At 35.6% G+C, this 23,586-nt stretch overlaps 1 protein-coding gene across 9 annotated transcripts in view; it reads left to right on the plus strand.

Moving 5' to 3' along the window:
• The window catches only part of dpr9 (defective proboscis extension response 9), a 31,987-nt gene extending 17,440 nt beyond the window's left edge, over positions 1-14,547 (plus strand). For 2 of the 9 annotated variants that reach the window (XM_020958050.2, XM_086831945.1), the window contains 5 exons: positions 911-1,431; positions 5,353-5,575; positions 5,934-6,061; positions 6,802-6,988; positions 11,724-14,547. In XM_020958050.2, coding sequence (XP_020813709.2) covers positions 911-1,431; positions 5,353-5,575; positions 5,934-6,061; positions 6,802-6,988; positions 11,724-12,208 — 1,544 coding nt within the window. In that variant the 3' untranslated portion in view covers positions 12,209-14,547. The remainder of the gene's footprint in view (positions 1-910; positions 1,432-5,352; positions 5,576-5,933; positions 6,062-6,801; positions 6,989-11,723) is intronic. The other 7 variants (XR_015271446.1, XR_015271448.1, XR_015271447.1 and 4 more) reach the window with 7 other exon arrangements.
• The last annotated feature ends 9,039 nt before the right edge of the window (positions 14,548-23,586 follow it).

Consider the following 23,586-nt stretch of genomic DNA (forward strand, 5'->3'; position numbering starts at 1 on the left):
TATTACTAAATGCATTCAAAGTTGTATTTCTTTTATTACCAATACTTGTGAAATTAATTGAACCTTAGCTGTCGGTGTTTGTAATTAGTTTAACTTAGCTTCTTTGATTTGTTTTTAATCTTTATGATATGGGCAATTTTGTTGTTATCAGCAAAATTTGTTGTTTGCTTTTCGGAATTGTTGTCAATGAACGTTTTGCTGATGTTTGCTGATTAGGCGGCTTTAATTTTGAAGTAACTTCGCACGTGATAGCCAATGTTTTAGCCATGCAAATTATTTATCCAGTTTTATCTACTTAGATATATTGAGATCTTAAAAGTATATTTAAATGAGCCATAAGCTAATAGACCTTCTTCTAAGGTATTAACAGGGAATTATTATACATTTTCAGGGTATTATAAATTTGATGAAAAGCTGGTAACGCTGTGAAAAAATTATTTCCGACCCTATAAACGATATATATTTTTGATCAGTATCAACAGCCGAATACATCTAGCCACATCGGGTTAAAAAAAAATTTTAAAAAATTTTGCAAATTAAAAAAATAGGTAAGGGGTGACATCGTTAAAATTCTCAAAAATTGACAAACACATGAATTTTTTTTAAATTTAAAATTAAATATGCAGTTTTATAAGCCCAATAAATACTAACACAGAAAAGTTTTCCGATTTCGAATTAATGCATTATGACGATAAAAGATTCATATAAAAATATCGATAAATATCGATCCAAAGAATGCGAATATTTGAAGTTTAGTTATCATTGATTTCCGATTCGATTCCATAATTCAATACAAAATGAAGGGTATATAAACTTTGTCTTTCTGAAGTTAGTTTTATTTTTCTTTAAGATATATTTGTGAAATATTTTTTCTAAGCCCACTCCATTCTTTTCCCTCCACTACTTTCAGTTTATGCCGCCCAGCGTGACTCGTACAAATCAAAGGATATGAGTAGCAGTAACAATGCTATACCAAATACTGAGGCTGGCGGAGGATCTGCTGAGCAGGCAGCTGGTGGTCCCACTGGTGTCTCCGGAAGCGGAAGTAGCAACAATGCCACCGGAAATAACAAAAATGGCCACCAGTCAGTCATCGGATCAGCCTCATCCTCATCCTCGTCCTCGTCCCTATCCGCCTCCGAAACCAATTCAATGACGACCGATGCCAGCAGGAGCTCCTCCAGCGGCAGCTCGACAACAATCGTTGGCATTCCCAGCAGCAGCCTGCACAAGGCCAGCAGCTTTGGCAGCAGCAGCAACACGTTCCCGTCACAGATGGCATCCGGCATCAATCGGAATAGCATCGATCTGCTGGAGGAGGCCCGCAATGCGGGTCCCTACTTCGACCAGGCCTTCTCCAAGAACGTCACCGCCCTGCTGGGCAAGACGGCCTATTTGAACTGTCGCGTCAAGAATCTGGGCAACAAAACGGTGAGTAAAATATACATAACAGCTTTCATCTGCATTTCATTTTATTGCCAATAAAAGATGGTCAATAAAGGTGGGTTTTTTGTTGCAAAAGCAAATTAATTTAAAAGGGATTTTAGTATTTTAAGAATCTGTATAACATCATTAATTTGGTAGACAAGCAAATTAACGAAAACATCATGGATATTTCATTTTCTTCTTAAAGAAAATCCGGCAAACCTATTCCTCTAAAACATTACAAAATTATCCTGCAATCGTTTGACAATTTTTGCATGCAATTATCGTGTAATTACTTTGTCGTTGCCAAATCAAAATGCGATTTGTGTCCTGTGGTTCAGTTCGTCCTGTACCACTGTTTCCCCAATTTCCCTATTTCTTTTTTTTTTTGGAAGGCCTAATTAGCACGTTGACTGCACCCACATGGACCGGCTGGCTAATTGTTCCGCTTGCCAAAGAACAAAATGATTAATTATACCCAAACAGGAAACAGATTTTACTTTATTCAACTTTTCGTCGTGAGCGGAAGGAAGTGCCGCAAACATTTCACAAACACAATCTCCAGAACCACTGCTTCCATTTCCACTTCCGGCCGTAAGGCCTTCATCCACCTGGGCAACCCGGGAGGGGGAGGGGAAGAAAAACTATTCAAATGAGGGAAAAAGGACCCAAAAAACGCCTTTCGTTTTGTTTTTTCTGTATTCTAGCTTTTCTCGCTCGCTCGGCAGGAATCCAGTTTAGTTAGGGGCCCGTAGTCATTCGGCTTCCGTCACTTCCGGCGGCGTCGCCACCGACCGGAGAAGGTCCCTGCCCGTTTTTCCGATAATAATATGTTACATGTCCCGGCATTTTGGCTCAAAAACGGGAAATGGAGAAAGGGAAACGGGGGGTTTCCCGCTGCTCCCATTTTCAAAGCCAACTTTCTGGCAGGCTGTGATTAGCCCAGGTTTTTGGGGCTTGTTTGAGTTGCGGTTTCGAAAACTAATTTGCGTGATTATTAAATTTTAGAGAATGGGTGGGTGGGGAGGCAACCTCAATTTGGGGCGGTGGCTGAAGGCTTTTCACCTTTGCCATAGGACAATGTTGAAGTTTTTCGCACCACGACAATGTAGGGGGTAAAACTCTTCTTTCCCAGGATAACTTCATTAAAAGTGCTAAGTGGGATAACTTCATCGATCTTTGGGTCTATATGTTTCCTAAAGCATAAGTTAATTAATAAGAAAACTCTTTAAATTTCCTGAAAAGTTTGTTTAGTGTGAAATTTTATGCGGAAAGGATGGAAATGGGTTTATGGGGAATACATTTTAAATGGGATTTCTTAACTAAATTGAGAAGCTGGAATGTGTTTTAATTTTTAACAATAATTCAGTTGGTTAAAGAGAAACGTATTTATAAATAAAAGATACAATATAATCAATTGTTGATTAAAAAGCATCCTTTTCCTTTAGCAAACATTAAATTATGAGCTTAAGCTGATGTAATCCTTATTTTTTAGACACCTTTTATTTAATTTTCAAAGCTAATTTATATCGTTGAATAAAAATAAAATTCTATTTAGCGATACAGCTTTAGAAAGTATCCATTTCTGGCTCATCAGATGCCTTGAAAAAAAAAATGAGAAAAAAAACCAAGAAGAAAACCCGAGAAGCATTAGGCAACCTGTAAAATATATTCATTACCTTCGTGTGGCAGCTTAAAATCTAATTAGCTTTCAGTTCTCTGTGGCATGCCACAAGCGTAGCCACAAGTTCACCCTCCCAAAATACCACCCACTTCCGCGCTTCAGTTTCTTCCCCACCCCATCCTAAGGACTAAAGGTAATACATCATTCCTGCTGAGATTTGGCAGCATCTGGGCCGAGCGCTAAGCTCCTGCGATGCCAAGGAGGAAAAAAAATATATAAAAAAGATAAAAAAAGAGAAATCCTTCTGTTTTATGCTCGTGTACATGCACATATACGTGTGCTCTTTGCTTCACACCGTCTATAATGATAAACAGCGAACGGATGTTGATGGTCTCTGCATTATTAATGACGTTTTTCATTTGCGCTTTGCTCGGGGAAAGCTTTATGTTTTAATGCCAGCACACCAACACACACACACACACAGACCCATCGCCATTTTTCTCATAATTCTATGGAAATAAAGAAAACCATTTAATGGCCATGTGGATGGATGGTCCGCCAAAGAAGATAGTGCTTTATTTATGCTTTCAAAAGGTATTTTATGTTGGTTTCTCCTTTCCTTTTTTACTAGCATAGCAAGGACATAACTACAGGGGTTATTGGTTTTATTTAAAGGATGTGATATTCCCTTGAATGTTTATCATACTTGAGTATTTTTAAGGATATGCTTTATGTTTCATAAGTATGGTTTTTATTCATATCAATGCTTGAATAAACATTTCTTAATATATTTTCCTTATTTTAAACAAAAGAATCATTAGTATTTATATTGATTTGAAGTTTCATTTTAAATCACTTTAAAAAGCTGATTAATGCGATTTAAAAATACTTTTCATATGCTTGAATTCTTATCCAAATTCCCCCCTTAATTATCCATATTTTGGCAGTAATTTTCACCTCAAAAACCCTGCAAAAGAAATAAGGTGCCAACAAATTTATGTACCTTGACTCGTCTGCACAAATTGAGCTGTAAAAGAATTTTTCAGATTTTGATGTTCGCTTTTTCGCAGAGCAGCAGCAGGGAAAATGAAAGAAAATATTGATATGCTAAAAAATTTTACGATACTGTAAACAAGCTTAATGCGCATATAAAAATCTACGGGAGGCGAAGTCTCTGGAAAATTTGTGCGGTTTTCGGGGGAGAAGGAAAAGTTACCTCCTACTAAATTCACTCACTCACTCCTTCGGCATTTGTGCTTGAGGACTTTTGGTGTTAATTACATGCAACTTTGCTTAAGCATCTGCCAAAGTTTACCTTTGTGTCTGGCAACTAACACCTGGTCCAGGGACCAACATTCTATCATCGCCCCCAAGCTTCCTTCCTTCCTCTGTCGAGTTTCTTGGCCATTAACTTTGCCAAAAGTCGTCCTCGTCCTCGTCCTGGGCGTCGTCGCTCATCGTTAGGCAGGATGTTGCTAAGCTGTTGTCATTGAAATTGAAAATATTCAGCAAGCAGCTGACGTATGACACGCAACACACAGCCAGGTGTGTGTATGTCCCCGCCCACTTTTACCTTTTAGCGAGAAAAACCCACTCCACCTGCCGGAGGCAACCCCTAAATCAGCGTCACTTAAAAATGTTGCGCCTCCTGGACAGGGGGAAAACTTGAGCATTAAACAGCAGGTGGTTTCTGAAGGCGTTTCAGGCGTGGTCACACGAGCACACCGAAAGAAAAATTAATGTTTAGGATAGGGAAATATATAGATTATTCTTCCTTTATGACATAATTAATTCAGAACTTAACTAAGCCATGAAATACAAATAATATATTATTATTTTGGCAGAGACTTTGTGCGTACAAGTAAAGTAATTACTAAACATAGGTTTGTTAGGTCATAAAATACTGATTTTAATCATATATTATTTGTGAGTTTAAGTAAATTTTAATTTTAATTTTGTTTTCTTTTTACACACACATGTGAGTATGTTGCCGTGAGTGTGTGTTACATTCAATTTGTCGGTGCCAGGTTGTCTGGCGAAAAGGACTCTTCGCATTTCACCCCTGCGATTGTCCCTGCAAAGGATTCACCCTCAAGCAAAAACACACAGCGAAACATGAACAGAAAATGTGCAAAAAAAATCATATATATAAAATATTTCAAAATAAATTTGCATTTTACACATGTCTGTGTGTGGGGGTCTCGAGCAGCTGCGTATGAAATTGACTTTTTAAACTGTTTGCCAAACAAATGAAATCTGAAATCTGAAGAATCTCCTCCCCCATTCTCCTTGAATTATTTTAGATGTTGCTTCAAGTGTCCTGGGTACGGCACCGGGACATTCATTTGCTGACTGTTGGCCGGTACACATACACCTCGGATCAGCGCTTTAGGGCCATACATCAGCCGCAAACCGAAGACTGGATGCTGCAGATCAAGTATCCGCAACATCGCGACTCTGGGATCTACGAGTGCCAGGTGTCGACCACACCTCATATGAGTCACTACATTCACCTTAATGTCGTTGGTAAGTAATACCCCTTAAGTAACTTTTAAATTCAACTGAAAATGTAAATGATAAGATTTCCCCTTCATCCGAAAGTTTTCCCACATTAAATTATCATTGAATTAAGTAACTGTAGAACGAAGTGTAAATGCAAAATATTTCCATCTCATTTTCGGCGTTATTTCAATTGCTTCTGCGTTTCAAAAGGATGGAAATCATTTCTCCCCCTTGCTTGGATTTTCTTTTGAAATTTCCATGCCCCTAGGGCGCGAATCCTCTCTCTTGGCTAATTGTTATTTTATTCCAACTGAATTCGAAGTAAAATTGTTTTAATTACACTCGTTAAATTGGGTTTTTGTTTCTTTTCTTTCATTTGCAGAACCTTCAACGGAAATTATCGGTGCCCCCGATTTGTATATAGAAAGCGGTTCAACTATAAATCTCACCTGTGTCATACTCAACTCACCGGAGCCGCCGGCCTATATCTTTTGGAATCATAATAATGCTGTAAGTCTGAGTCCTGCGACCATAAAGCCAAGCCAATGCCATTTGCCAGGACACGCAATTACTTTGGGGCATTATTATCGCTTCCATCCCGCCAGAGTCTGGGTGTACCCTTTAGTGTTCAATTTAGTAACTTTTAAATTAGCTTTGCCGGGCCAAAAACTTTCCCTCTTTCGTATTTCGTCTTTCTTTCTTTATTTTTTCTTATAGGGAAATGCCATTTAAGGAAGGAAGTTGGCTTGGAGCCTGAGGCTTGGGGGAAAAAAAGGGTTCTTGGGTTTGAGCTTTAAATGGATTTCGGTTTTGTTTGGTCTGAGCCACGTTTTAGTTTCCACTTTAGGTGTTTTCCTCACACTTCACGGATGGCTTATTGTACCGGCGAAGTAGCGGCAGCAACAATGCCACAAGGGTTGATGGTCGCCAGCCATTGTTATGGGTTTTCTATAGAAACGGTGGGGGAAAAAATATATTGCCATTAGCAGGGAGGAATGAGATCTTTCCTCCTGTTTTCCTGTGCCCTCGACAGATTTAATTTTATTGTTTTGCCTTGGTTTTTATTTGCAATCTTGCTCTTCCCTTACTTAGCATATTTTCGACGGCTTTCCCTTAGAGATTTTAATTTGCCAAGTGTGCAACAGTGCGTATGCGTAATCTGGCCTCTGGTTTATGGCTTAGAAAATGTTATGACCATCCGCCTTTAGCCGGGCCAATTTGTAAGAAAAATACTTTATGACTTTCGGAAGTTTCCATCTCATCCGCAGATTATCAACTATGATTCGCCGCGCGGCGGCGTGTCGGTGGTTACCAATAAAGGCGATACGACCACATCATTCCTTCTAATTAAATCGGCGCGTCCCTCGGATTCGGGGCATTATCAATGTAATCCATCAAATGCAAAGCCCAAAAGCGTTACCGTACATGTGCTCAATGGTAAGTAAAATCAACGACAACACAAATACATATCAGACAAAATCATCCGCCGCCACAGGACATTGAAAAAAAAAGAAAACAATGTCGGGGAAAATGGTTGAAAAAATTGAGAGGGAAATTCAAAAATGGAAACTGCACAAAAATGTGAATAAAACAATGGGGAATGCTAATGGATAAATGCGATGGCAACAAAAGGGAAACAACATACATATAATGGGTTAAAGAGGTATTGATAAAAAAGGAGATTACTCCCTCTACAGCCACCAAAAAAAAAATAAATAAATCAAAAAGGAAATTCTATAATAATGCAGAAGAAAAATATAACAAATCTGATTGGGTTGTGTACAGAATTTAATGTAGCTGCAATTACAATTAAATCTTTAAATCGAAAGTGCAAGTAAAATTACTTTTCTCTTGTAAATAATAAATAAATAAGGTCATCTTATTATCAAATTTGAAGTTTATTTCAAGGACTTCCCAAGTAGCTATAGAATAAATTCAAGAGAATTAAAAGATTACTGTAGCTCAAGGAGTGTCTAAGGATACTAAGTAAATACCGCTTTAATTTGTAAGAACTGAAAGTTAAATGCAGAAAAATCGCTGAAGAATTGCCTGTAGCAAAACGTGGAAGATCCCAAATCCCAATCTCAAATCCCCTTTGGAGCAGCTAATACTTGCCACCAGGCCTCCTGAGTCAGCGTATCAATTGGCTTAAAATCTGTCCAAAGGCAGCCATAGAAATTGCAGCTAAAGCTAAAGCTCCTCCGGGTGCAGCCCAAGAAGTGACACAGAAGCATGGAAAGACCCAGGGCAACTACAAAATAGAGAACAACACACAGCGGGGTGCTAAGTACTGTCACAGATAATCGAAAGGGTGGAGACCGAGCAAGAGGTGACAAATAAATGTCCAACAAAGTGTTGTTTAAACCTAGAGAAACTACGACAAAACTGAAGCAAAATTACGTACGAAACTACATCGAAACATCAACAAAACAGGAAAGTAAGAGTTCAGGTGAATCGATTCGGAAACCAATGAGCAAATATTGATTATACGAGGAGGGGGAAAAGTGTCTATTTCCATGTACCCGATTCCAGGCGAAAGTTCGAGTTCAGCTAAGTGAAAACTGCTAAAAGTGCCACGTGAAAATCATAGAGAATGGAGAGACAGTTAGTAGTCGTTGGTTTTCCCTCCCTCCCACAGCTTTTTCCCCATCCAACCGTATAATCATTAACCACAGAGCCCCTCCATCCATTTATCCCCATCTGCCAACCACTCCGGCAGCCATCAACATTTTGCCGAGTGAGTCTGGCCAGGGGGTAAAAATCTGAATTGCAGGGAAATATACTAACTTTTAAGGAGCTAGTTAGCTTAGGAAAGGGGTTTGTTACATATTATTAAGTTATATTTTATATAAGCTATGAAATATAACCTAATAAAGATCTATAGATTCAAGAATAAACATTGAAAATTGAGATTACATAGTTTAATCTAATCTAGTTATTTTAGTTCTTAATATTTAGGATCTATTAGGATCTATGAGATCTATCAATACTACTAAGTATACTAATATTCCTATGAATTTAGTTATCAAGAGAAATAAAATACAACTTAAGTTTCTTGAAAAACTCTTAATTATTATTATATTTCATCTCAAAATAGCTAAAAGAAGAGTATTAAAATTCAACCGACTTTTTTGGGGTCTTGGCCTCCTTTGCCCCCTTTTGTGTATCTGGCACGCGTGCCACATGAAAATTATGTTTATGTTACGCCTTCCCCCCTACCGCCGCTGAGTGGATAGGAAAACTTACTCGCAGCAGCAGGAAAAGTGGGAAAAGGCAAACCAGCAGCAGTTGCTGCACGCCACTTCCTTTGCGACTTTCACTAATGTCAAGTTGTCGTCGTTGTCGCAGCAACGGTGTCTGCTAGATAATGTCACACGGCGTTGTCTTTTCGCAAAAGAACACATACACACATACACAATTATGCATGCACCGAGAGAAAAATGTTGGTAATTATTCATGGGAAAGCTAAGAAAAAATCTTAAGAAACTTGGAACACTTTAACATAATCAGAGAAAGGGATTGAAGTTTGTGAGGCTAAAGTTAAATATATATTGTGATAAATTATTCGGTAAAAGTGAACAAATATTTTTAATGTTTTAAAAATTAATATATAAATTGAGACATGTTCTATAGCATACAGTCTTTTTTTGCTAAACTTCGGTAAGTGATTTAAAGCCATTAAAAATTATAGGTAAAACTTTATCAAAAACAAAGCTTGTTAGATATTTTAGAGCCCGAATTCCAAGTGGTTGAACTATTTAATTATTTGTTAAATTTAATAGGAAATTAATTCGAATTTTTCTCTGTGCATAAATCAGGCTTTTTGGGGGGTGTTCATGAGGAGGGGCACTCATCCCTGTCAGCATATTGTGCATGCAATGCGCGTTGTTTCCGTTAACTGCTTTGGCACACTTGTTTCTGATTATTATTATGTTTTGTCTGTTGTTCTGCTACTTTCACCATTGTCCCATTGCCGTTACATTTTGTTGTTTTTCTTTTTTGCATTTGCTTTTACTTTGTTTGTTATTATTATTATTATGATTATATGCCCGTCAACGCCGTTGTTTCTACCAATCCTGCCTTTGTTGTGTTGCAGTCGAAAGTTTATCCCCCTCACTTTCCTTTTCTTCTGTTTACTTTTGGCATTACTTTGCTTTTATTTTGTATTGTTACCTGCACATATACAGCTGTACTATATAAATATATAAATATATATGTAGGTAATTGTTTTCTTGTTGTTCGGCAAATCCCCAGCAACATCAACATCGACTTCATCGGGTTCAGAGGTTTGCAATTTTCGCTTGAGTTCGCTGTCAGACTTTTAGACTTAAGACTCGAGGAAGGACTTCAAGTGCAAGTTGAGTCCTGCAACTGCAGTTCGTTGAAATTGCTTTGTTGACTTTTTTAGAATCAAAATGTATTAAGTTATTGTTAATGGAAATAAAAAATTCCATTCCGAAGCGTGGAAGCTGCCATAACTTTTGAATTTTTTCCGGAAGTTCACTTTGTTGATTTTAATGAAAGAAAATATTTATGGCAATAAGATTTTACCAGGCAATAATGGAAGTTGGAAGAGTTTAAAAAGTTTTTAAAGAGTTAGTTTACAAAGATTTTACGGATTAATTTAAAACACGGATTGCAAAACTAAATTTAGGAAAGAACTGGAAATACTATGCTTAGTTTTAGAAAATATTTATATTTTTATTCATATTAAAAGTAGGAATAAATAAAAGAATAAATTTTAAACAAGGAAGGAATATTAACTTCCGATAACCTATGATTTTAAACCCTTGCAGTTTGCAAATTAACTATAGAATGGAATCAAAAATCGATAATAACTAATCATAAAATATTCGTTTTTCAATCAATACTTATCGATATTTGTGTATGATAATTTTGTTCAACAAATCAAAGATTTAAAAACTCATAACTAAGACAAAAAAGAATTTATTCAAATTCGGAAAGCTATCATATTTTGGTTTTAAAAGACTTATAAGTCTTCATACTGGATTTAAAATTTGTAAAAATTTAAATGTTTGCCATTTTTTGACAATTGATGTAACCCCTTATAAAATTTTGAAAAAATCGTAACATTTGTTTTTCTTGCAAACATGGCTAGATCGACTCGCCAGTTGATGTTGATCAAGAATATATTGTTTATAGGGTCGGAAATAAGTTATTTGCGGAGTATCAAGCTTCTGAATACCCAACAAGGGTTTAAAAATAATCTTTAGTTCTGAAATTTGTGATATTTGCAAGTTTCCTGCACCATTTCACAATGCGACTTTTGACCCAAGTAAAGCCTTGTTTAAAACAACTTTTTGTATAAATCTTTTCCTCGCAACGGTGGGTGATTTTCACTTTCTGTTTGCAGGTGCATTCACAGCTCTTGCACCTGTATTTTTGTATCACTTCCAGTAAGTTGTAAACAGTCGACGGTTTCATTGTGTTTCTGTCTGTATTTTGTTGCCTTTATTCCGAGCCGCAGAGCGAAGGATTCTTTTTGTTAGTTTTGTTTAGCTGTTTGTTTTGTTTTGGCCTGTTGTTTTGACTTTGGCGACAATCTTTGTATTGTTTTCAGCTTTCTGTTTATCTGTGCAGTTTTATTGTTTGACAGCTCTTTGGTTATCACCACCGGCTCCCCTCCCCTCTATTGTGTGGAGCTGGTAATCCGGTTAGTGTCCGAAGAGGGGATTATGCGGCATTAAGGACATGGGATATAGGGGGAGCGAGACAGTTTTCCCTTATTCTCCCCTTATTTTAAGTGAACTCGGCAAGGACACTTGATACAGGCAGGGGGAATAAAAATTATGAATTTGTTGGGACATTATATTGACTGTTAAATGTTTTTATGAATATTTTGATTTAAAATCAGAGGCAATTTTAATCTGCTTTTAAATTAAGGGTAAAAAATATATAATATTATATTAAATATAATATATATGCTATGGAAAACCAAGCTGATATTTGCTGCTCTCTTATAAGTACACTTTTATCGATTTTATTTTCGAGTCCTTGCCAATTTTTGGTGGGACTTCCCCCCAAGTTCAGCACACCCCAGTGACACCCCATTGCCATTTTTCACCACGCTCTCAAAACACTATTTAATGACTTTTCAGTTGCCCCCAAATGTCTGAGTATAAGGACAGCAATAAAGATGTAAATTAAACAGGTGTTTCCCATTCCGTTTCCAGGGGAGTTCCCAGCAGCAATGCAGCACGCGGCACTAGCGCATCCTCACCCCTCGCCCACTCGCTGTCTGTTTGTGTACCTGTGTGTGTGCTTCTTCAGCTGGGCGCTTGCCGGTGGATCGCTGCGCTCCTGGGCGCCGCTCTGGCCACGCCCCCGCTCTCTCCAGCCAAGCGGAGGAGTGGAGAGGCTCCGCGAGGAGCTGGGGGAGAAGAAGCGTCGTCAGGACATGCTCTACAATACATCCTCGCTAGCCTTTTGAGATGCCAGCACTGGCGATGGTGTGGCCGTTGGCCCTGGCCAAGGATATTAGGCAAGTGGACGAAGGAGGAGCAGGAGCAGGAGCAGAAGCAGGAGCAGGAGCAGGAGCAGAATCAGGACTTTTGCCTGTGCCGGCAGCAACTGAAACTACAATCAAGAACGGAGGCGGCTACGTCTAGACAACTCTACGAGACGGACATCAGGTGAACTCACCCAATCCTGGCTGCCCCGCCCTCGAGGCCACTCTTAACTCAACCGTAAGCTGTAACTATAATAACTATCAAGCGTATACATAAAAAACATAACTTTACTGGCTACTGCGTTTTTCTATGAATCTGCGACGTATACGTAATATTTAGCACAAAAAAAAACGAAAAAAAAAACATAATGAATATGAAATATAAACTATGCTAGAGATAATGTCAAGATCAAGCCAAGTTGTCGCCTTTTTTATGTACGACTTTGTATCATACAATGAAGCTATCTAAGTCCTTGGTTCCCCCGTGTTTCCCTAGAATTGGAAATTGTGTAAATAGGCTGCATAGCATACCTAGAGGCGCTTTTTCAATCGACTCTTTCCGACCTTCGATACTATTTTATAGCTGAAAAAAACTTAACCAAAAAACTACCCTTTAAAGTAGGCTAAAAAAACGAAAGAAAAACAAAAATACAGTAATATATATTTTCCAGCTAATACCAAAAACAGGAAACGCTTCTCGACTGCCACTTTGTGACTGTTTTCCCCTCCCCCCCTCCACCAAAGGCAAAGGGAAAATTCTCATTTGCATTTTGCGAAATCCTAATAGACAGATAAATATTCAACCGAAAGGCAATTAGCAAAACGCAAACTAAAAAAACATTCAACTTCAAGTACAGGCTAAAGCAGAAAACAGAAAAAAAGGATAGAAAAAAAACACTGTGTAAAATATAAAGGAAAAACTAAAGCAAAGGAAAACTTAGCTACAAGTTAAGGCAAAATAGGAGTGGGGAGGCACGAAGAGCGGAACCCGTCGGGGGGAGAATTTTTCTTTTGGCTGCATCTGAATGGTTAGAAATTAAGTCATAAAGTATTTGAAAAGAGCAACCCTCGAATAAGTTGTTTCGTTTCGTTCTTGTGTAATGTACAAATTGAATAAACATAAGTATTACTACCCAACGTGCAGAGGAATGACGGTTTGAATTTAGGATACAATCGGCGAGGACGGAAAATTGTTGCACATTTCATACATTTATTTGTTGTTACTCAATGCGAGCAAAAAATTAGTCAAGTGTTAAACGAAACGATAAAGAGATACATTAAGAAATACCCAACAGAATAAGGGTATTTTACATCTAACTAAAATGTTGAATTTTCCACAATTATTCTAATGTTTTCAAGTACAATTTTCCATTCGAATTTCCACGATTTACCATTTATATTTACCATTTTCCATTTCCTCTCTTGGTTGCAAACTCAAACCTTTTTTGTCTGGCTAATTTCTGTCATCACACCAAACTTTGCCATAGAGCACGTAAAGCTAACCGAATATATATAAAAGAAAGAAAAACCAATAAAATCCAAATGTTACACAAAAAAATAAAGCAAACAGAAAAAGGTATTGAATAAAAATTAAAGTAAAAGGGAAAAAGTTTCATTAATCAAGCTAAGCAGTAAGCAAATAAATAAAATAAAACTTAACAATGATAACAGACAGAAAACAAAAAAGAACTATTGAAACCAAGCATGAGTATTCAGAGGTTAAATCAAAGCAAATCCAACCCCCAAACATGTTTTTCATAAGCTTTTTTCCCCCAACTACCATGTAAAATATATCAACAATATAAACATTCAATATCTATTCATACGAAATTTGCGAAATTTTGCGAATAAATTCTGATTAAATTCTAAAGGCTACAGGAGCGAATAAAAAATGGAATTCAAAATAGGATTCACATTGTGTTTGATGAGGCGCTTTATATTCGATATTTATTGCAAAATGTTTGTCAACCGATAATATTCCTTTGTGTCAAGTGAAATATTGAAATATTTAAGGTGTTTTCCCCATAACTCTGCTCAATCAAATTCTGTCAACATTTCCACTTTCATCAGGCAAGTTCTTAAGATACTTAAAGTCTAAGCAAAAACATGAAAAGGAAAACTAAAAGACCGCATAAAACTGAAATAAATATTATATATGTAAATGTGTATTTATAAAATTATTATATAATGAAATGCTATATATATATATACATTAAAGAAACATGGTTTATTTAACACAAAACCCCCCAAACCCCTCCCCCCCTCCCTCCAGAATCAACAATGTTATCAAAGCAAAAAAAAAAAGAAGAAAACATAACATCTGAAAGTAACCTTCAATTAAATATGAGCCACACAGACATACGATTTAACGAAGAGAAACTGAAACAGAAATCTTTTAAAAGTGTAAGAATTTTAAAATGTGTGAGAAAAACCTGAAAATAAAAGGAGGATAAACTGAAAAAAAAAAGAAAATTAAAACGAAAAACGAAAACCGAAAGAAACTAAAGCATATTATGTCAACTGTTAATTGAGTTGTTTTAATGGTCAAGTAGGAGGGTTAATGGCTCGAACAAATGTGTAATAAATTATGCGTAAGTAAAAGTGAGACTTGAGTCTATAACTAAATGCTGGCAAAACAAAGGGGCAAGCCATTTTTCATGCCCGGACAAAGGACGAAGCTGAGAAAGGAGGAGGCGGAGGAACAAGGATGTGGCATAAGCGATAATATAATGAAACGGGATTAATCATACGCCATGTAGGCCAGCCAACCAACCCAATGGGGGAGGCATAATGAATGTCGAGTCCTTGCAGCACATTACCCACACATTTGCCGGCGTTAACATCATATTGTGCTCTCGTCGTAACTTAGAGCCCTTACACCGTTACGTGCCATTACGTTACGTGCGGCCTTACGTCGCTCGATTTTAATAAATATTAGCACATAGTTAAACAGTTGAGTGAACGCTGATGGAAAATCAATATGTGTGTACACCATACAGGTTCCGCTTCCCTAATGGCCATTGCAAAATATGCTACAAACACATATATATGTATATTTTATTGACGAAAAGTTTCGCGGAAAAGCGGGGAAAAACACTGGGGCGGTCGGACTTCATGCAAAACCACTCAAGGACAAGTGGGCAATAAGCGAAAAACTTTTATTGTTTTATGTCGACAAAAGTTTTCGCTTTTCCAGTGTGTTTACAGAGAGAGAAATGCAGTACTTTATAGCATAAATGAAAAATATACCTTGCAATTTTTGTTACTTTTGTAACCTTTTTATATAAAACCCCATTTAAGAAGGGCTTCTCTTAATAAAATAGCCATTTTTTTTTTTTTATTTAAATATTTAAACAAGGCTTTCTCTTTGTAAATTAAATATTTATGTTTTGTTTAAACATTTAAACAAGAGTTTTCACTACAAATTCTTATTCTTGTCATATTAATCACTATTTTTCTATCTGTAAGCCGCATCAAGATGGCACAGCCTCGTCGACAACATCATCATAATGTTTCATATATATATTATGTCCAGCCGTATAATTTCCTCTCCCGTATGCATGATTTTCCACTTCACCCCCTCGAACCCCCTTCACCGCATTTCCCACCCCCCTAACTATGTGTAATTCGGACTAATTTGGACTCTTGCAACTGCAATATGCATTTGGATGCAGTGGCAGTGGCACGGTGGCAAGGTGGCTTCCATGGGTTAAGGGGGCGTGGCAGTGCCCGCATTATAATGCAGCAGCTGTTCGGTTCTCTAGGTGTTAATAGCCTGTTTATGGATGTTGCGCAATGTGTGAATTCTGCGTCAGTCAAACCAACGGAATGTGGTCTAGAAAATTGGGTTTTGAGTGGGATTAGAGCCCAATGGTTACCCTACCGTGTCGGAAGCTGGATTTTGATGCAACATAGGAACAATGGGATCCATCAAAACAGTTGGCATCAACTTGATTGGTTAGGCCAGGATACAAATTGGTAATTAGTCAATGCAAAATTGGGAAAACTAAGCGAGGAGGAAATCATATTAGATCAATTACAAAAGGGATGGTAAAAGCCTTCAATAATGGAGAGTCAGACACTTTTTAGGTGTTTTTGTTTGCTACTATTATTGTAATATTTAGTAACTCACTTTTTTTTAAATATTTTAATTTATATCACAAAGGCTTTTATTATTAGGCTTACAAAAAACAGTTAGCAGAATTGATCAATTTCGAATATTATGATTCGGGAAGGAAACAAATTTGCCTTTAAATTTTGTAAATTTCTATAAATATTATAAATATATTATATTTCATTATATTTCATTTTATTATATTATTTTTATATATTTTATATTATTCATATATGATTAAAATATGGCTGAAAAATAATATTACTGAAAGAGAGATTAAGGCTGTAAATTCAATTCGGCTTTCTTAGATTTATATATGTATACAGGAAAATCTTGAATATAAGTATATATTAAGAATGTGATATAAACACTGGGAAAACATAAATAGTATGATGTAAAATTATTCATAAAATATTCAGGGACATTGAAAGAAGCATAGCCTTTGATTATAAATAATTTAAAAGTTGCAATAATGTTTGCATTATGAGTTAAAAGAAAAAGTTATTTTTTCCATATATGTATGTACATATTATATCACGATATATTCAATGTAAAAATTAAATAAATCTAACTTACTCACTTACCGATTTTTTCAATTTCTTCTTCTTTCTTTCTTTCATCTTCTACGTATTTTCGTGTATTATATTTTTTTGTGAATGTTCTTGTTGAATTTTGATTTAAATTATTAACACAACACATTTATTTTTGGCCATTCGCGAAATTTTCTAAGCCTTTCTTCCTTTCCTTTGATATTTAAAATAATTTTTTTATATATAAAAAATTATTAACATTACACTTATCACTTAAAAAAATAAAACAAAAACATAAGCACATAAAAAAAACAAAAGAAAACTGGAAAGGAATGAAAAGAGCGATATAATTGAACGCAAATATGAACATACCAAAGCTCTTTGGCATTTTTCATCAGCACAACACTTTTATTTTCACTTATTGTAAACATACATACATACACGCACTTTAAAGCTTTTGTATTTACATGTTTCTTTTTAATAACTGTTAATTCAAAACGCTTTAAGCCCAACAAAACTTTTTCTTTGAAATTGTCTTTTCGAGAGAGAGAGAGAGAAAGAGAGATCACTCACGGTGCATTTACACTTAGAGAAATATATTTGGGCGGCTGCTGCTTTCCGCGGGTGTCTTATTATTTGTATTTTTGTTAGAAGCTTATATTATTTTACTTTGATTTGAAAATGTCTTTATTGTTTATCACAAATTTATTTATTAAGTTTTTAGCGGGAAAAAACAACCGCACACTTTGGTTCACTCAGTTGCAGAATTTCTTTTTGTGTGTATTTCTTTTACCGTTTCCATTTTGCAGGCGGAGCAGCGACAGTTTTATTTTGTTTTCTTTTCCGGCTAAGGTTGAACATAAGTTGTATTTGTTTTCACTAATTAATTTCTTGTTCCTGCACAGAATTTTTATTGTTTTAATTTTAATTTAGTCTTATTGAATTCGTAAGTTTGTAAATATACTCACACTTTTTTTCCTTTTGCTTTTACTAAAAACCGTTCCTTGACAGCAGCTCCTCTCAATTTTGCGCTGTGTCCAATTTGCTCTGCTCTTCGGCACCTCTCTTTCCAATCGCTCTCTTCGGTCCACATTTGCATTCGGTAGTTACGACTTCACCACTGCGATCTCAAGCAGATGAAATCCAATTAGAACATACGTTTGTATGGGTGTATGAATGTTTGTATGTTTACTGGGTGCTGCTGCTGCCTTCACTTGGCCGCGGGTGTCTCACATAGTTTTTATCACTTTGTTATTAATTAAGGTTTAAGGTAAAGGCACCCGTTTACTTAAGCACTTGCAAATTTTCATTTTCTCGCAGTCACAATTTAATTTGGCGGGAAAAGCGGCACTTCTGTGTATTTTAGTCTGTATGTATGTACATACATATGCACCGCATTTGCAAGTAGGTTTGTTTTTTCGTTTTAATGTTTATATACACTTGTTATCCATGCTTCTTTCACTTCTCCCACATAAAGAGCACTTAGTTCTAGTGAATTAATTGTTTTTTGGGTTTTATCGCACATTTTTTCGGGCGTTAAATGATTTTTTAGCAGCAGCACGCACTTATTAACACATTTTTGCCACCTTTGTTTTTTTCAACTCCTCCACACTCTCACTCTTCACCTCTTGAAACCGTTTGACAACTTACGCGCTCTCCCTAAGCCAGAGAGCATGCCGGGTAAGAAATGGGAAAGAGGAGAAGAGGCGATCAATGCAAAAGTGTGAAATTCAGATGCGCTGCTGCTGAAAAACGTTTTTAGGCTGGAAAAAACATTTAATAATATCTAAAAAACAGTTAAATCAATTAAACCAAGTGCACTTTATGCGGGGACCATTAATTAAAACATTAAACAAGTGAATTTGTGTAAATACGAAGTGAACGCTACTTCTCTGCCGCCAACTGGAGTTGCGACCGCGCAAAAGCAAATAAGAAAATAAGAAAATACCATAAATTGTGCATTTGGCAAAGTGAACTTATTAAATAACTACGTACATGTGTACATACGTGCTAAGACAACAGAAATTGGTTCATCAAGTACCAAACATATCGAGTTAAACCTATTAAAACTACAATTAAAACATTTGAGACTCCGCCGGACAACAAAACGCTGGTGCACCCTCCAGTATGTATGTATGTATGTATGTTTGTATGTCAATTTGTGCGCGCCGAAATTAATTTCTCTCTCCCTCTCTCTTTCAGTCGAAAAGAAAATTGCCAACTGAATGTTTGCGCTTGTACCGTTATAAATTAACAGTTTTAAATGTTATAACTGTACAAATATATTGATTAAAGTGCGTGTATTAACTAAGCGAATAAAAAAAGTGCAGTGCTAATAAAAAATACCAGACAGCATTAGTGTATTTGTGTGTGTGTGTGCGAATTTCGTTTTTTCTTTCATTCCTTTCCATTTCTATTTTTTGTTTTCTTTTTTTTAAGTGAATTATAATTTTATTTCCATTTCTTTTTGTTCTTTTTTTTTAAGTGTATATTTATTTATGCATGAGTGTTTTTAATTCCGTGAGTTTAAGAAAAGGAAGGGATAAATTTCCACTCCTTTCTATTTATGGTTATCAATGAAGAAATGTGTAAATATTTTGTAGTTTTTTTTCTAAGTGTTTAACCAATACATAAAGTGTTTTTCTAATTTTGTGATTTATAAAATAAGGAAAGGAATGAAAGGTATAAAATCTCGCGAGTGATCCAAAATGTATGCTGTGTGAACATTAATAATAATTTATTTTTATTTAATAAGAAAAATACGAAGAAAAAAATGAAACGAAAATGAGAATATTGGTGAGTGTTTTATTAAATTTTTAATATTGCATTTATTTCGATTTTCTTTTCTTTTAAAACAATAACTTTGTTCTTGGGTCTACGAAATGTGGGTTTGATCTTTAGGCTTTTGTTTTTTATATATTCTTCAATTCTTCTTTATTTTAATAAATTAAAAATATTGGAAAAATATATGCAAAATGTTAACATCATTAAAAATAGGTTTTGACTCTTCTTCTGCATTGCAAGCTTCTGACTTAATTTATAATACTCTTGCAAAGATAATAAAAAAATTTTTTAATTTTATAAAATTTACAAAAGGATATTTATATATGTATTTAATATGTAACCTTTAAATTTCTGCATTTTCGTGGGTTCTTTAAATTTGGTTTGACATCCTATTATTATTTCCATATGTGTTTTATGCTGACATAATTGCACTTTTATAGGACCCTCTTGAGTAGTTTATTTTCCATCCAGTTTTCACATATATTAATACAAGAAAATACATATACAAAATATAGCGGAGAGGTGGTCCTCACTCACCACCTCGTCATCAGTCAGTTTGCCAATTGGGCCAAGTCAAAAAAAATGAAGGTTCATAATTCGGACTAGAAAATATCCAGCTTTACGCTTCGTTATATTAATGCATTTATTATTAAATAACATTTTATATATTAAATTAAAACAGGGGTTGGAAAAATAATATATTTCTATTTTCTAATGGTTTTAAAATACAGTATAATTTATGAAAGAAAAAAGAACCGAAATCATACTCGATATACCCTTTAGTACTATGTAAATCCAGGGTATTACGACCAGCTGGCACATATGGATGTAAACTTGTTGTCGGCTTTCCTGGCTGCTGCAGTTTATGGCCATAATACATTCCGGCCGGGCTCTCTTCACGTTTGTCTTTCTCAGTTATTTGCGGCTTTTTTCGGCCGAAAAGTTATTGAATTGTTACAGCAGGCCACTTGTGATAAATCAATGACAAGGCGGCCGGCAAAATCTGTGCGTTAATAAATGGAGGCCGAGAGCTGTGCGGTTTATTTAATTTACCATAAATATGTATGTACATATAATATGTATATATTTTATGTGCATGCACATGAGAGCTCTGGGAGAAAGGCCATCACTCAGCACATTGATTCCAGCGAAACCATTGCTTAATTAAGGCCGGAGCTGAGGGCACTCCTACGATTCTATCTGCATTTTGGCCAAAAAACACAATCTGCCCACACGGAAAGTATTTTATTAGATTATTCGCCCAGCTGAGCAGCTCCAAGATAATCAGCATTAAAATAAATGTACATATATGTATGTATGAACATATGTATATATGCAATTGGAAAAGTTGCAGCTGTGCATCATATACATATATACTTACGTTTATGTTCAGCACTGTAGAAATTTGATATTAAACAATTTTTTGGTTGTTTTAAAAATATTTCTTTAAAAGAAATAAGTTTTAAGATATAAGGGTACATTTAAAAGGAGCCTATTCATGCTAAATTTTGTTGTTTTAATAATTATATTAAATTCTTTCGTTGAAAAGCATATTATAATTTTAGTCAAAAGCTTGTGACGTAGTAAAGAAGTCATTTCCGACACTATTATATTTATATTCTATATATTCTTGATCAGCATGAAAAGACGAATCAATCTAGATATCTCCGGGAGAAACAAAATCTTACAGTTTTAGAAGGGGTCGTTAAAATTTTCAAAAATTGATACAAAAATCTTAATTTTTTTAAATAATAAGTTGTGTATGCAGAATTATAATTAATGCTTTTTTATCTTAGTTATAAGGGTTTTAATCTTTGATTTTTTGAACAAAATTATCTTATAAAAATATCGATATATATCGATTTAAAAGCGAATCTTTTAAGCTTAGTTGTTCCGATTCGATCCTATAATTCAGTTGCAAACTGCAAGGGTATAAAAACGTAGGCTATCCGAAGTTAATATTCCTTGTTTCAATGTTATTATATTTTATTCATTCTTATAATACGAATAGAAAATTAAATAAATATTTTCTAAGCATAGTATTTCCTGTTCTTTCCTATATTTACCTGCATTTTCTATATTCCACTAAAAACCTTATAAAAACTGGTAAAAAGGTATGTATATATTTTCCAATAACTAATTTGGCGGTACATAAAATGTGATTCCCTAAAATCGTTTTAAAAACTCGTATTAAAAATGGTAAACTGATATTTTACTATAACTATTTCTGGCTGTATTATTTTAACTGCAACTGTACTATATACATATAGACGGATCTTATTGCACTATGAAAACTGCAACGTTCAACTCTTATTGGTTTAAGTGCCCCCCTGTGTGTGTGTGTGGATGGGTGTGGATGTGTGTGTAAACACAAAGGCCTGCTCACTTGCTTACGTGTGTACAGACATTTATTACGCCCCATAATCCGCAAAGTCTTATGCGTGTCTGTTCTATATCTCCTCCTGCTCCTTTTGCTCCTTGAACCCCAACCGACATGTGTGTGTGCATTGCCCACAAATGGAACTATAATTAAATTAAAAGTTTTGCCAGCAGTTGCAACCAGCACAGAAAATAAAGGGGGGGTTTAGGAAAAAGGGAAAATGAGTAGCCAAAGTCCAGGGAAATTCTTCTCCTATTAAAATGAAATTATAGAGCAGGAAGAGCTAAAGGCGGTCAGTGGCCCAAACACGTCGTATACTTAATGCGCTAAGCTGCTCTTCGGATTAGCCGTCGAGTGGTTTTAAGTGACTTGCAAGTAAATGAAGGAAAACCAAATTAACCAAAGGGAAAAGTGCAATGGAACTTGCGTCGAGTTAACAGGGAAATCGATTTAAAAAATAGAAGAATGAAATAAACATTAATTGATAAAATTCTTCAAACAAAGTTTGCTTTATTCTTTCTTATTTCTGTTTGTTATTTTATAAAGTTTTCTTTGACTATATTATTTATATTTTTACTGGCTTACTGCAAACTTAAATTAAATTTTAAATATTGCCCAAGAGATTACATACACTTTAAGCATTTCTTTTTTTTTTGGAATTTTTTAATATCTTTTCCCACAGCCTAAATTAATTTTTTGTTCAAAATCCACAAACTGTAATTTTACAAGCACTTAACTCTGACCGGACAGCAGCTGCTGATGCTCCTTCTTAGCCCGCCTTCGGCTTTTATTTTTTGGGGGCGTGGCAAAGCGGATTATTGCCAGGAGGAACAGAGAATACAGCAGAGCAGACCGAAGGCGGTCTTAGCTTGACCAGCACTTGGGCCTCCTCTTGGTGCAATCGTTTCAATATTTCTTTTTCTAGTTTTATTTTTATTTTCCTCTTTTTTTTTTGAGTTCGAAGAGGAAAACTTTTTGCAACCCGCTGGGAAAGTGGCCGGAAGTGGAAGAGCAACTTGATCATATGGATGCAGAAAGTTTAAGTGCAGCTGAGAACCCAAATGTTGCCTGGCCAACATTAATGAACTTTGAAATCGCTTTGCTTTTTTTTAGTATTTTGAGAAAGTGTAGAGTCATATTATTGGAAATTTTAATTTAAAACTACAAATAAATAAGTTAAAATAATGGAGGAAATATGAATTTTAATAACAGAACTTAAAATTAACCTCAAAGATATACCTAAGAAAAAGTTTACAATTTGGAACCTAAAAGCAATATATAATGATTTTACACCGTATAAAAGTCATCCGATTTTTGGATAATCCTGGTTTAAAGTATAGATTTTCATGCTCTGTTGGGTTGCATATTCTGTTGGCTTTATTTTTCCTTTATTTTCTCTGTGGTTATTGTTCAGGTTTTTCCCGAACCCCCCTAAATGGGGGTCAGTTTTAAGCTGGAGGCGAACACAATTCTTGTTGCAGCTAGATTTAGATTTTCCGATAAAGATAGCAGACAACAAGCCAAAGTGGGGTGCGGCTATAAATACATATGTTTTAATTTCCGCACTTTTGGGTCAGTCCCGGAATACCCGTGCATCTTGTTTTCCCATTTTCAGCCATGTCGAAATGAGGTTCGGATTAAAGGCAAATGTGGATGTGAATGTTGCGTGTTTCCGCCTGGCACGCCCCTTGCCCCTATTTTTATTTTTTTTTCTCTGCTGGCCTCTTGTTTGTATTTATGAGCAGACCACAGGCCACA

This window comes from Drosophila serrata, unplaced genomic scaffold (assembly GCF_035046125.1).
Source record: "Drosophila serrata isolate PLE 108 unplaced genomic scaffold, ASM3504612v1 contig_241, whole genome shotgun sequence".
NCBI classification, from domain to species: Eukaryota; Metazoa; Arthropoda; class Insecta; order Diptera; family Drosophilidae; genus Drosophila; species Drosophila serrata.